The 13,524-nt window shown below is 39.4% G+C and overlaps 2 protein-coding genes across 11 annotated transcripts in view; one reads left to right on the forward strand and one right to left on the reverse strand.

Annotated features, from left to right (window-relative positions):
• Positions 1-2,783, reverse strand: part of tstd3 (thiosulfate sulfurtransferase like domain containing 3) — a 19,955-nt gene extending 17,172 nt beyond the window's left edge. Inside the window, exon 1 of the mRNA XM_020527852.2 lies at positions 2,674-2,783. Within this exon, the coding sequence (XP_020383441.1) occupies positions 2,674-2,782 (109 nt within the window). The 5' untranslated portion in view covers position 2,783. The remainder of the gene's footprint in view (positions 1-2,673) is intronic.
• The window catches only part of usp45 (ubiquitin specific peptidase 45), a 132,273-nt gene continuing 121,456 nt past the window's right edge, over positions 2,708-13,524 (forward strand). For 5 of the 10 annotated variants that reach the window (XR_007262177.1, XM_048597504.1, XM_048597511.1 and 2 more), the window contains exons 1-4: positions 2,952-3,443; positions 4,903-5,011; positions 6,523-6,692; positions 12,007-12,110. Coding sequence is in view for 9 of the 10 variants with exons in the window: in XM_048597504.1 (XP_048453461.1) it covers positions 4,909-5,011; positions 6,523-6,692; positions 12,007-12,110 (377 nt within the window). In the remaining variant the exon portion in view is untranslated. Of the gene's footprint in view, positions 3,444-4,902; positions 5,012-6,522; positions 6,693-12,006; positions 12,111-13,524 lie in introns of all 10 variants that reach the window. The other 5 variants (XM_048597507.1, XM_048597506.1, XM_048597509.1 and 2 more) reach the window with 5 other exon arrangements.

Raw genomic sequence — 13,524 nt, forward strand, 5'->3', positions numbered from 1 at the left:
ACTCACCTTTACTGGCTCCATCCCCGCCTCTTCGACCTGTTTGTTTCCTCTCCACCTATCCTCTCCTCTAACCCTCTTCTATCCGCCTCCCACTCTTTCCCTATTTATTTCAAAACCCCCTTGCCCTCCCCCTTTTCTGAAGAAGAGTCTCGGCCCGAAACGTCAGCCTCTCTGCTCCTATGATGCTGCTTGGCCTGCTGTGTTCATCCAGCCCTGCACCTTGTTGTCACAGAAACTCATAGTATGTGGGTAACATATTGGCAAGGACAAGTGACTGGCTAGCAAACATGAAGAGTAGGCATAAATGTACCTTTTTCGGCTGTCAAGATGTAATTAGTACACTATAGGGATCAGTAATGAGACATCAATCCTTACAACTTATGCAAATGACTTGTCCTTTATTCTTTCATGGGATGAGGGTGTCACTGACTGGGCAGCATTCATTGCCCATTCCTAATCGCCCAGAGGGCAGTTGAGAGTCAACCACATTGCTGTGGGTCTGGAGTCACATGTAGGACAGACCAGGTAAGGATGGCAGTTTCCTTCCCTAAAGAACTAGATGGGTTTTTCCTGACAATCGACAATGCATTCATGGTCATCATTAGACTGTTAATTCCAGAGTTTTTTTTAAACTGAATTCAAATTCCACCATCTGCCGTGGCGGGATTTGAACCTGGGTCCCCAAAATGGTATCTGGGTCTCTAGATTAACAGTCCAGCGATAATACCACTAGGCCATTGCCCCCCCACCACCCCATGAAGTCATGGGAGATATGATCACCAAATTTTCTGATGACAATGTAAACCAGGTATGTAAATTGTAAAGAGGACATGAGCAAGATATAGAATGGTTAAGTGAATGGACAAATATCTGGCAATTGGAGTATAATGTAAAATTGTCCATTTTGGCAGGAATACTGAAAAAAAAACCATTCTGAAAAGTGAGAGATTGCCTGGGTGTCCTCATGTTTAAATCACAAAAAGGTTAGTATGCAGATGCAGCAAGTGATTAAAAAAACCAAATGGAATAAAAAAGGGAGGCTATGCTTCAGTTTTCCAGGACATTGATGAGATTACGTCTGGAGTACTATGTACAACACTGGTCCTTATTTAAGGGAGGACATAAATGCATTGGAAGCAGTTAAGAGCAGGTTCACTAGACTAATATCTGGAAAGGGCTGATGGTTTTCTTTAAGAAAACAGTCTGGACAGGCTAGGCTTATATCCAATGGAATTTACTAGAATAAGATCACCATTCCCTCCATTTTTTCCATTGCTCAAAACGTGAAAGGTCTGTGTGGCAGCAGGTTCTGAAACTGGAATTCAATGTTGTGAAAACTGTTGGCATGCATAGAACTTCCAAACAGATACGCAACAATGTTGTTTAGACGGAACATTGAGTAAGAAGTTACTCGTCTTACTCAAGCAAAGAAGTGATTGATTCAGAAGTATAATACCTTGAAGGGTCTTGTCAAATTAAATGTGGTCAGAAATCACACGACACCAAGTTATATTCAAACAAATAAACCCATTGGACTATAACCTGGTGTCATTTGATTTCTGACCTTGTCCACCCCAGTCCAACACCAGCACCTCCAAAATCAGATTAGATGTGAAGGGGGTATTTCTTACAGAAGAATCAAGAACTAGAGGTCACTGTTTAAAAATAAGGGACATCACAGTTAAAACAGATATGAGACAAAATTTTTCTGAGGGTTGAGCGCCTTAAGGATACTTCCTGAAACGGTGCTTGAATAGGGTCATTGAATATTTTCAAGACACAAGCTGATGATTCTTGTTACTCAAGTGGGTGAGATTACTGGGGTTCGGGGGGAGGGGAAGAAGAAGGTTGTTGCCATCTCATTAAACAGCAGAGCAGACTCAAAAGCCAAATAGCAAACTCTTGCTGCTTGTTTCTACGACAGCCAGAAAGGATTTGAGATGGGTAAATTGTGTTTAACTACATTTGCTTCAGGTTTTAATGAGCTATGGAAAGGGTGATGAGGGTAATGCAGTTGATGTGGCAGACATGGATAAAGACCCATACTGTTTGTCTAAGTTCGAGCCCATGTAACAAACAGAGTAGCAGTAGACTCAAAATTGGCTCAGTAACAAGAAGCAGTGTGATATTGCTGAGGAAACATTTGTGGAAGCTTTTCTCGAAGATCATCTCAGCGATTGGATTCCTAGATGATTGTATGAAAAGGAGGCCCCTGTCCAAGAGTCTCCAGCATGGAAGCCATCTGAAGGTGAATGGGTACACTTTTAATCCCGACCAGCGTTAATTGTTTCTCTTTCCACAGATGTTACTTGATCCGCTGAGTTTCTCTAGCATTTTCTATTTTAATTCAAATTACCAGCATCCGCAATACTTTGCTTTTTTGCTCTAATGGGAATGGCAGTTTGGACAATGTGCTGAAGTGCATGGATTGAAACGTCGAGCCAAGATATTCATCAAGTCCACACAGCTTTTAACGTTTCCCAGTGGGGAAAAAGAAAACGATCCACTCGCTTCCAACACCACACACCGCTCGCCCCGCCCGTAGTTAGGGCTAAAATATGGAACGAATTGAACATGGTGATCCGAAACAAACAGAAACAGAAACTGCTGGAGAAACTCGGCAGACATCTCTGGAGAGAAAATAGAGTTAACGTTCCAACCCTTCTGACTCACCCCAAGAAAGAGGCCGTTGGTTTCTAAGTTGTCGGCAGGCCTCGACTGCCGAGGCCCGGTACACCGCCCGCAGCAGCAGCGCCGAGACAAAGCCCAATACACGGGACATGCTGCGAGACCGAGACGCTCTCGAGGCCCGGGCCAACGTTCTAAGTCCAACCGCCACCAGGCTCAAAGTAACCGAGATAGTAGGAACCGTATTTCCGATGGGGGAAGGGAAAGGTGAAAACTAGCACATGCGCTCTCGCTCACAAGCACGTATTCGGTTACGGAAATCAGCTGGAGGTCTCACCTTCTGACCGGTAAAAGTTGTTTAATGAGGAGGAAGGGGTGTTAGTATCGCTGACTTCCGGTCACCTCAAGAGTCAGCAGCTGGGATTTGCAGCCATTGCAAGTTTTGGTGCTGGTCCGCCGGGTTCTGCCTATTGAAGCTGCTGGAAGGGCAGTGGCTAGAGGCTTTCCCTTCCGCCTTTCTCCCGATCACCGCCAAGCCCACCGTCTTCATACAGCTTCCCCGCGCCAACTGTTAACATTTCAGGTGCTAACCCGTTTCGAGAGCGGAGAGTGTGTGAGACAGACCAATCCAAAAGGTTCGAGAGCAGGCGTCGCAATTTCACTCAATGAGTATTCAAAAGCCTCCGAGCAAGGCCCGCGTCTTCTGAACAGTCACTCTCTTCCCGTAAATAAACTGCTGTCTTAAAATAGATACTGAAAACAACGAATGCTGGAGATCATAGCGGGTCAGACAGCATCCTTGGAGAGAGAGCAAGGTAATGTTTGGAGTCTCTGCTCGCAGCATTGCGGGGAAATCTAGAAGGGTCCTGACCCGAAACGTCAACTTATCTGCTCCTGTGATGCTGCCTGGCCTGCTGTGCTCCTCCAGCTCTATACTGTGTTAAATCTTAACCATGTTTTGTGTGCACCATTTACACTGATTGAGTGCTATTTGGATGCAGTCCTTTTTTTTAAGCACCATAACTTGAAATATGGTTGGTTTGGGGGTTTGCAATTACGTTTAGTTTTGTGTCCCGGGGCACCTCCACTATTAAGGTGCTATCATCTCCAGCACTGCTGCTAAAACTGCAAATTGATATTATATGGAAACTTCATTTTGCGCGGAGGGGATTGTTATAAAAGCGCGTCACGATGACGGGACTTTTACAAATTGTAGCTAACTTTTTTTGCAAAACTAACTCTGTGATAAAACTTTGCAAAACAAAAACGTGCTAGATATCAACTACGACGATTTCTTGGGGATTTAAAAATAATGCAACAAACTTTCAAACTTTGGATGCAAGTTGCCATAGTTACAAGTCCCTTGAATTTCTTAAAGCTTGAGGAATACGTTTATTAAACCAGTCCATACCAATTTAGGTTCGGAAAAAATACTCAATTGAATCAATTTCTAAATCTAATGATACCAAAACGGTTAGTTTACATATTGGGGGAAAGTAGAAGCCCAAAATTTAAGCATCTCCAGAACTAGTTGGAGCTATCTGATTTTTACTGATTCTTCCGATTTTTTTATTTCTTGATATACAATGTAAAACTGATAAATCATGGGATTTGGGATAAACAAAAATATGCTTAAAGTAAGCATTGCAACATGAAAAAAGAGACACCTTTAGCTTTTGGTATTGGTCATGTAATAATTTTTCCTCTTGCCATTCATATGGCTTCACTAAATTTGCCTGCAATTGACACGTTCAGCGATTGCAAGCCTGTAGTAATTGTCAGTTCCGGTCCTAAAGGCGCTGGACAACCTTTGAGCAACAATTGCATTTTTTGTTTTTATTTATGATAAAGTATCTAATTGTTTTATCTGTACTTATTCGTTTATGATAATGGGGTTAAACATACTTTTCTGAGGTGGAATTGTATGATTCTACTTTATGTGATGGATCAGTTTTGCAAGTGTTGTCAAATAATTGCATTGAATTCAAACAAACTGTGTTTCTTTACGTTCTTGTACTATAGCCATACTTGGATGTTAAGTGGGACTGCTATCACAGAGCATTGTAAAAGAATAATCTTTGTCCTTGCCCTCAAGTTATTTTGCTCTGATGTTCTGAAAAAGCTGTGATCTCAAGCCCATTCTTTTAAACTTTAAACAGCCCTGCATTCTGGGTCTTAGTTTTTAATTTAAAAATTTATTCACTGACTCTGTGTTCAGTTTCTTGTACCTGTGCTTTGTTGTGAAGCTATTCATGTGGCATATTAAATTATCAGTGACAGATGAGGGTAAAAGACCCATCTTCCCGATGTAATGGCGAAATGACGAAAAAGTGCAGAAGGCCTGAGAGGTATCAAGATGATGATTCTTCTGATGAAGTCGCAGGTAAGACAGTTTTTATTTTTATTTAGTGATATTTTTCATGGTTGGGAAGATTATTGTGTACAATTGAATAAAAGACAAAACCAGTACAAATTACAATTGAATACTCATCATGAGCACTACTGAAGTCTTTTTTAAAGACAACTTACAAATCTTGCTAAATTGTTCTTCCTCTGAGCAATCCGTACTTTGAGAGTAAGCCTCTCCCATGTACTAATGCACATTTTAAATTGTAACATTGCAGTAAACTTGGTGCATTAATCCCTTGTAATGTCTCAGTTGTTCTGTAAAACTTTAGGTTTTAACATTACTGATTTAGGTGTGCTGTTTAAAGAACTGCAGGACTTTAAAATTTTCTATTCAAGCTTGTAGCTGATGTGATACTAAAAGTATGACGTTCTTATGGTTGTTTGTTTATTGTTACTTTGAAGTAACTGAATTTAAAATACAAGCAGAGAGTGTTCAAAATACGTAGCGGATCAACCAGCATCTGTGATAGAAAATTGACATGAGTTGCTTATAAGCAAGTGAAAATTGTATCATTGACTTCTGTCTTTCCACAGAATTGACCTCTTCCTCCTGTATGTTGATTTAATAAGTCTTTCGTAATGCAATGTGCAGGATGAAATATGCATTAAAAGGTCCATTTGTGACCACGCTGTCATCAAGTTAGATTTGCATCAGTAGTCAGGATTAGTTTTAAACCAGCACTGTTTTTACAGTTAAACTGCTTATATAACATTTTGATATCACAAAGTTAGTTTCAGTGTTGTTTAGTGTACTTGTACCACTGTCTATATATTTGAAGGACATACCAGTCTTGGGTGCAATTTTTGTCTGCTTTACAACTGCACCACTAAAATGTGCGTCATTTTTACTATTGCCCATTGTCTAGTTAGAAATTTAGTGCAGCTAATGTGTGTTGTCTAAACTGGCCATTTCTAGTCCTTGTCTTCTGTACTTTTACATCCATTAAACTTGGTTGTTTCTCTGCTATGTTTTACTCAGTAGATTGTTGTTTTCAAATTTTGATTGTGTGAAGGGGAGGGCTGTTCTTTGTGCTATTGTCTTGTTAATGGTGGATTTATAATTTAAAATCAGAGCATATGTACATATGAAAATATATACATATTAATAAGAATAATTTAAACATTGGCTCCATCATGTGCATAAGTGATCCATAAATGATTTGGCATTTGCATTGTAGTGAAACAGATCTGCATCTTTTCCTGTGGAGAACCAAATGTCGTCTTGTGTGATTTGTTATACTACAAATGCAGAATGTAAGTTGAAGCTGAAATGAAATGTTTGATTACTACTGCAGTTGTCTTTTAAGCAACAGTTTGAATTATTACAAAGGAACTTGCCAATGCACTGCAGGTGTAATGTATACCATTTAGGGTTTGTATTATGTAAGCATATTCCAACTTGCTATAAACTAAATCAAAGCAAAATTTAGATACAAAGTAGATTTTTGTGTTTTCTAAATTCCATATATTTGTCTATGTTTTAAGGTTCTACCTGCCAGCATATTGGAAGAGCAGTGGATCTGATCCAAGTGAAGAAGGCAGTTACTCAAAACCACTGGTCAGTTTGCACAGAGTGTGTCAGAAGTTTGAAAGTACATGATGAAAAGCGTGACGTTTCACCAAATATTTGGATGTGTCTGAAATGTGGTTACCAGGTGAGCAGCATAAAATGTTATAATATTTTATCTAAATCTAAACCTTTCTTCTACAGAATTAATTTGTACTTGAAAGTTCAATTTGTAGGATGACTAAGCCATAAAACAATTTGAAATAGGAGCAGACCGTTAGCCCTTTGAATTTGCTCTGCCATTCAATATGATCATAGCTGATCCAGCATACATCACGCCCACTTTCCTGCCCTGTGCCCATGACCCTTGATTACCTACTGATCAAGAATCTACCTCAGCCTTAAATATACACAAGGAGCTCCAAAGACTCAACCTTTTGAAAGAAAAAAATCCTTTTCACCTCAGTCTTAAATTTGTGCTCCATAACTATGGGACCAAGCCCTCTGATATTAAACTTTCTCACGAGGGGAAGCATCTTTTCGGCATTTACCCAGTCTAGCCCCTTAAGAGTCCTGTATGTTTCAATGAGATCAACTCTCATTCTTCTAAATTCCAATGAGTATAATACCATGCTGTTTAACCTTTGCTTATAAGACAATCCTTCTGTAGCAAGAATAATCCTACTGAACTTTCTCTGAACTGTCCCCAATGAAATAAAATTTTTCCTTAAATAAGGGGATCAAAATTGCTCGCAGTATTCCAGATGTGGTCGCACTGATTACTTGCTGTACCCATGTGCTAGCTTTATGTTTTGTGCATAAGCACCTCCAAGCCCTTTTGTCTTGCAGTTTTTTTCCATTTAAGTAATACACTGTTCATGAAATAATGATTGTTTGTCTCACCAAACCTATTCTTTTCACATACCATTACAATTCACACCATCATTGACTTATCTCAGCTAAAATTAATTTTATGAGATAACTCTTGATTGTTTAGAGCTTGAAATTCTGCAATCATTCATTGTCACTTTTCTTCCAATCCTCATCAACATATGAATGCCACTAGTTGTGTGTGCAAGGCAGTCATGACTTATTGCTAAAGTGATGCTGCCTTTTAACCTAGGCAAAGTTTCAATAACTTGCTTAGTTAAATGAGTGGAATAGAGGAGGACCTGGAGACAGTCATCAGCACATAAACCATCAGAACACAAAGCTGGGTGAGAGGGTGAATTGTGAGGAGGACGCAGAGATGATTCAATGTGATTTAATCAAGCTGAGTGAGGGGCAAATGTGTGGAAGATGAAGTGTAATGTGGGGATAAATGTGAGGTGTTTAAATTTGGAAGAGTAATGATGATCTAAATCTTTGATGCCTTTTTTTAGCCCCTTCAGCATTTGCGGTGAGCAGAGGGTATTCAGAAAAGGAGTGCTTAGTCACAGTTGCGGCTGACCAAAGACGCTTCTGCCCTAACACAGGTTTCCGATGAGTTCATACATCTGTCACTTGTGAGCAGAATCTTGACTAGGGTTTTCCGGGTTCACAATCTTGTGCTTGTTGCAAATCTCCATCATCACAGCACTGCGTAAGACTTTGTTTAATATGGGGCTGAGCACGGTCATTGTCAGCATGATTTTGGACCACTTCCCACGCGACCTTTATCCACCTTTGCAACTGAACGACATATGGTCTTCCTTGCTCTGTTCTGCTGTTCGGGACTTGGCTAAAGTAGGAGAAACTTTTCCTGGTGGCAGATGGGTTTGTAAATAGATGATACAGATTTAAGCTAAATGGTAAAGAAACCAAGGAGTTGCAGTTTTGTAGAACCAGCAAAAACCTGACCTATAATTTTCCTGGTGAACTGGGATTGAAATATACAAGTATAAAGGTTGCAATATTTGGAGGAATTCCAAGTTATGCAAGACTGAAGGTCTCCACAAGCAAAATTGGTGACCTTATAACATGTCCTTCAATTTCGATGGATAGATCCAGGCAAATTGGATCATGAACACTGATGCACATTCTCAAAAGTGGGTAGAAATGATAGCTCTGGCTTTGTCTGTGGCACAGTTGCCTCTGAGGTAGATGCTTTCAGTTTCAAGTCTCACTCTAGAACTTGAACACAAAAATGAAGGCTGATCCAGTTCAGTACTGAGAATGTTGCACTGCCCGAGATGCCACTTTTAAGATGAAATGTAAATAGAAATATTTGCTTATATTGTGAGCCTCACGAGGAAGCGTAAATGAACATAACCACATTTATCAAATGACCCCTAAAGAAGAAATTACTATTGAGATATCTCTGTAACCTTTGACATATTATTCATTGAAGACTCCTTTTAAGAAAAATCTCTCCCCTTGTTCACTTCGGTAGGACTCTCTCTTGATTTCATTCGTACTTATCCGGTGGTAGTCAGAACATCTCTAATAATAGCTTCTCTTTCCACAACTGTGTCACCAAGTTCCTTTGGATTCTATCTTACCTTTCTGTCTAATTGCTTTGTCCATCTCATCCAACAGTGCACACATGTATGCTCATAATACGGAATTGTACTTCTCCCTCATTTTCCAGAGTCCTTTACTATCTCTGTCATTTTGAAGTGCTTGTCCGTTTTGAATGAGCTGCAGTTTTATCACATGCAAAACTAGGTATATGGTAGGTTATTCACTTCCTCATTTCCCAAGCATTGCTGATTGATGTCTGTTGGTATGGTTGGAATACATCCCAGTTTATTGGAACAAATTTAAGTGCATGTGGCAGAGGTATAGATTAAAAATTTTCAATCCTTTCTGGATGGAGGAATAGTGCTGCAGGGTTACTAGTGTTACACCATCATTCAAGAAAGGAGAGAAGGATAAATCAGGAAACTGCAGGTCAGTCAATCTAATATTACAGCAGGGAAATTATTGGAAATCCTTACTGTTATGCCTCGCTGGTGTAGCATGCTCAAAATTAATCCTCGCTATTCCCAGGGTTGTCATAAAAGTTAAAGATTTTTTTAAAATATGCATAGCTTCCCAACTTACCTATCTTTTAGACCCAGGTTGACAGGAAGCACAGACCAGGTTTCTGTACTTAACAGTATATTTATCACAAAAAAATACTATCTGTAGCTCAATATCAAGTTCAATAATTTTAGGGCCTAAACTCTCCCATGTCCAAGCCCCCTACCCCACACACCAGGCCTGCCATTACACACCTCCTGTTGTTAGTCACTAATACTCCCCATTAACAACTATTCACCTTCCCAGCCTGATTGTTATTAACTCTTTGTCTGTCCAACTGCTCTTCTCTCTCTTTAGGCTCTATCCTATCATTTACTCCCTACCCCATCCCCCTCCTTTTTTCTGAATATAAACTGACGTTTTCCCAGCCACCACGTACATCAATGTTGTTGACTCTTAATTGATTTTAATTAATCTGCAATGGCTTTGGATGCCACACAGTTTATCAAACCACTGCAGCAAAGTTGTATAAGAACGAAACCAGGCAAACTACTTGGCATTGACCTAGGCATTGGTAAGGCACATGGTATAATCATCTGGGGAGTTATACCAAAATAGTTGGACAAAATCATGCTGTGGTCATACACATAATCGTATCTTACAGGCTGATCGTATCTTACTGGCTGACCCAGACCCCTCCATTACATTCACTGGGTGTGTCCGTGAGTTCCAAATCCCACCAGCCTTTGTATGAAAACAATTTTCCTTCAAATTTTCCTCTCAACCTCCTATCTTTTACCTTTAATACTTGCCTTTTGTTTATGGACCTCTGAACCAAAGGGCTTGAGATATTCCTATCCACTCTTCACAAATCTCTTAAGTGTATGTACTTCAAATATATCTCCCTTTGTTCAAAAGAAGACAAACCCTAAGCTCTGTTCTGCTCACCTGATTCATGCATTGATATCTTCTGGCAATCTATATCTTTTTCCTTATCAACAATGGCCAATTTTTGTATTGTCTGTGAACTTCATAATCTTACTACCTATGTTCAAATCCAAATCATTTGATTACATAAGCACAAAAAGCAAGAATCTAGCAGTGAGCCCTGGGGATCCCTGCAGAAAACGGAATTACACTCACAAAAGCATCCATTGACCATGACCTTTTACCTTGCACCTCTGAGTCAGTTGTGGAATCATTTTGCCTTGGATTCTATGGCTTTTCACTTTTGTGACTTGTATGCTGTGCAGGACCTTATCAAAAGCCTTGCTAATACCCATTGGACCAAATCAAATGTACTTCTCAAAGGAGCCACTTTATTATCTCCCTAAAAAAAAAATTTAACCTATTAGCCAGACATGACCTTCCTTAAATATGTTCCCTGCTGACTGCCCTTGATTAATACGCATCTTTCTAAATTATAGTATGATTTTATACACCAGAATCTTTTCCAATAAATTTCCCATTATTGAGATTAGGATGACTGGCCTGTATTTACTCAGTCTATCCCTTTCTCTCTTTTTAATCAACAGTATTTCATTAACTATCCTCCAGTCATCTGGCACCACACCAAAGCCAAAGAGGATTGAGAAATTGACCACCATCACTTAGAAGGGCAAGAGAAGCAGATGCATAGGAACACCAACCAGTTCCTTTCAAAGTGAATCACCATCTTGAAATGAAGATGTATCACTCTTCCTTCATTATCACTAAACCAAAATCATGGAGCACCTTCCTTAACAACCTCCTAACAACATCAGTTGTGGTGGTTTAAGACAGTGACTCACGACAGCCTCCATTACAAACAAGCAATGAATATTGGCCTTGCCAACCTATGAACAAATACAAAAGAACAAAAAGTGGTGGTGTGGAACAAAGCATGACTTCTCTTTCAATGAACCAACGTGAACACAATATCTGTAAATCCCCTTCTGAGCTGTATGATTTAATGATTTTACAATCCTTGTCCTTGTTGACCTACATTTGGCTCTTAGACCCTAAAATTCTCTGTATCTCTGTAACCTCCCATTATCCCCACACTTCCCATCCAGAACTCTGTTCTTCCAATTCTGGAATTCCTTATCCCTTTGTCTCTCAATTGTTGGCTGTGCCTTCAGCCAATCAAGGCCCATATTTCAAACAATCTAAATTTTCTGCTTCGAAACCTCTATCTCTTCTTAAAATCCAACCCTTTGCGTTGTGCACCACACTTCATACTTCTCTCCTATGAAGTTTTTTTGTTACCTTTCCTAACATCTTGTTTGGAATGGCATCCATTTTTAGCTGTTTACAATTCTGTGACACTTTTTCACATATAAGCTGTAATATAAAAGCAAGTTGATGGTATATTGGACAATAGCTGAAGATATTTGGATACTTGTTCAAGTAAAAGTAAAAATTTGACCATTCTCCTTGACTAAATTATGCAGGCAACCCTGAAACCTATTAAGATTAGGAACTTAGGAGATTGTCACGTTTTGTTTGTCACATTTTTTTTGTCTGTCTTTTACTCTTAGGGTTGCAGTCAAAACTCAAAAGATCAGCATTCTTTCAAGCATTTCCAGACTGCACGCTTGGATGCACATTGTATTGTGATCAATTTGGACTCCTGGACTGTTTGGTAAGGCAAATTGACTCTTAATAGTGTTGTAAATGCAATTTATAAAATTATGTTTCAAGTTGTCATAATTGAAAGTTCAAGTTTACTAGTAATGAGCTTACAGAATTTTCTTTGCTTTTCCTTTTTGTCTAATTTTCTCTACGTCTTGCAGAAGATGGTAATTCATGGTAGGCACAGGTCCAGTAGCAGTGTCAGCAGATTGGGTAATATCATGGTTGAGCCCCTTTTAACTTACATTTTCAGCAGCGGTCCATGGAAATTGGGAGAGGGCAATAATGAATTACTTCATGACCATTGGCTCAATGAAGCCACTTGTGGTATCAAAGGATGAGCCAATTCCCTTACTTTATTACCAAGCATAATCAATGATGTACATTTATTACCACCATTGTTAACAAGGAGCACCACAGCATCCAAAATATCTTTTGTGGACTAAAATCTTGAAATCTGCTTATGTTTTTGTAAATTTGTTTTAGTTATTTTTGTCTACATTTTTGTGTTTTTGGTTTGAGTACTTTGACAATTCAGTCTCTTAACTGACACCTAAAAGGATTACTGATATTTGCAAGATTACTACGCTATTCCTCTGAGTGACCACCTGACCTATACATTTTCTCCATAAGATCAGTTCTGAAAAAAAAACCTGTTTATGGGAGGAAAGAACTAGGCTACTTGGGAGTGCCGGACCATGAAAATAACTGAAACTGGAAGCTTGTAGTCACTCTGGCATTCATAGAATTTGCTGGTGTGATGAAGGCTCTTAATACATAATTTTTTGAAAACTTTGGTTGTAAAATAGATTTTCATTTTTAGTTCTGTGAAGGTCAGACTTTTTTTTTCCCCCTAGGGCAGGGAGTTCAAAACTAGGGAGCATATTTTTAAGGTGAGAAGAGAAAGTTTTAAAAAGGACATGAGGGGCAATTTTTTTTTACACACAGTGTGGTTCATATGTGGAATGAATTTCCAGAGAAAGTGATGGTACAATTACAACATTTAAAAGACATTTGGATAAGTACATGAATAGGAAAGGTTTGGAGGGATATGGGCCGAATGCAGGCAAGTAGGACTAGTTTAGTTTGGGAACATGGTCGGTGTATACTGGTTAGACCGAAGGGTCTGTTTCCATGCTGCATACCTCTGACTCTATAAATGTTCAAAATACAGCATTTCCAGGAAATCATGTCATTTAGCTAAAATCAATAGAAAATCACCTGGGGATATATCTGCTAAGGTATTTTCTGACTTGAGTTTCACAACCAAGCGAGTTGGAGGTAGAGATAGTAGGAACTGCAGATGCTGGAGAATCCGAGACAACAAGGTGCAGGGCTGGATGAACACAGCAGGCCAAGCAGCATCATAGGAGCAGAGAGGCTGACGTTTCGGGCCTAGACCCTTCATCAGAAGGGTCTAGGCC

Source organism: Rhincodon typus, chromosome 5 (assembly GCF_021869965.1).
Source record: "Rhincodon typus isolate 14 chromosome 5, sRhiTyp1.1, whole genome shotgun sequence".
Taxonomy (NCBI): Eukaryota; Metazoa; Chordata; class Chondrichthyes; order Orectolobiformes; family Rhincodontidae; genus Rhincodon; species Rhincodon typus.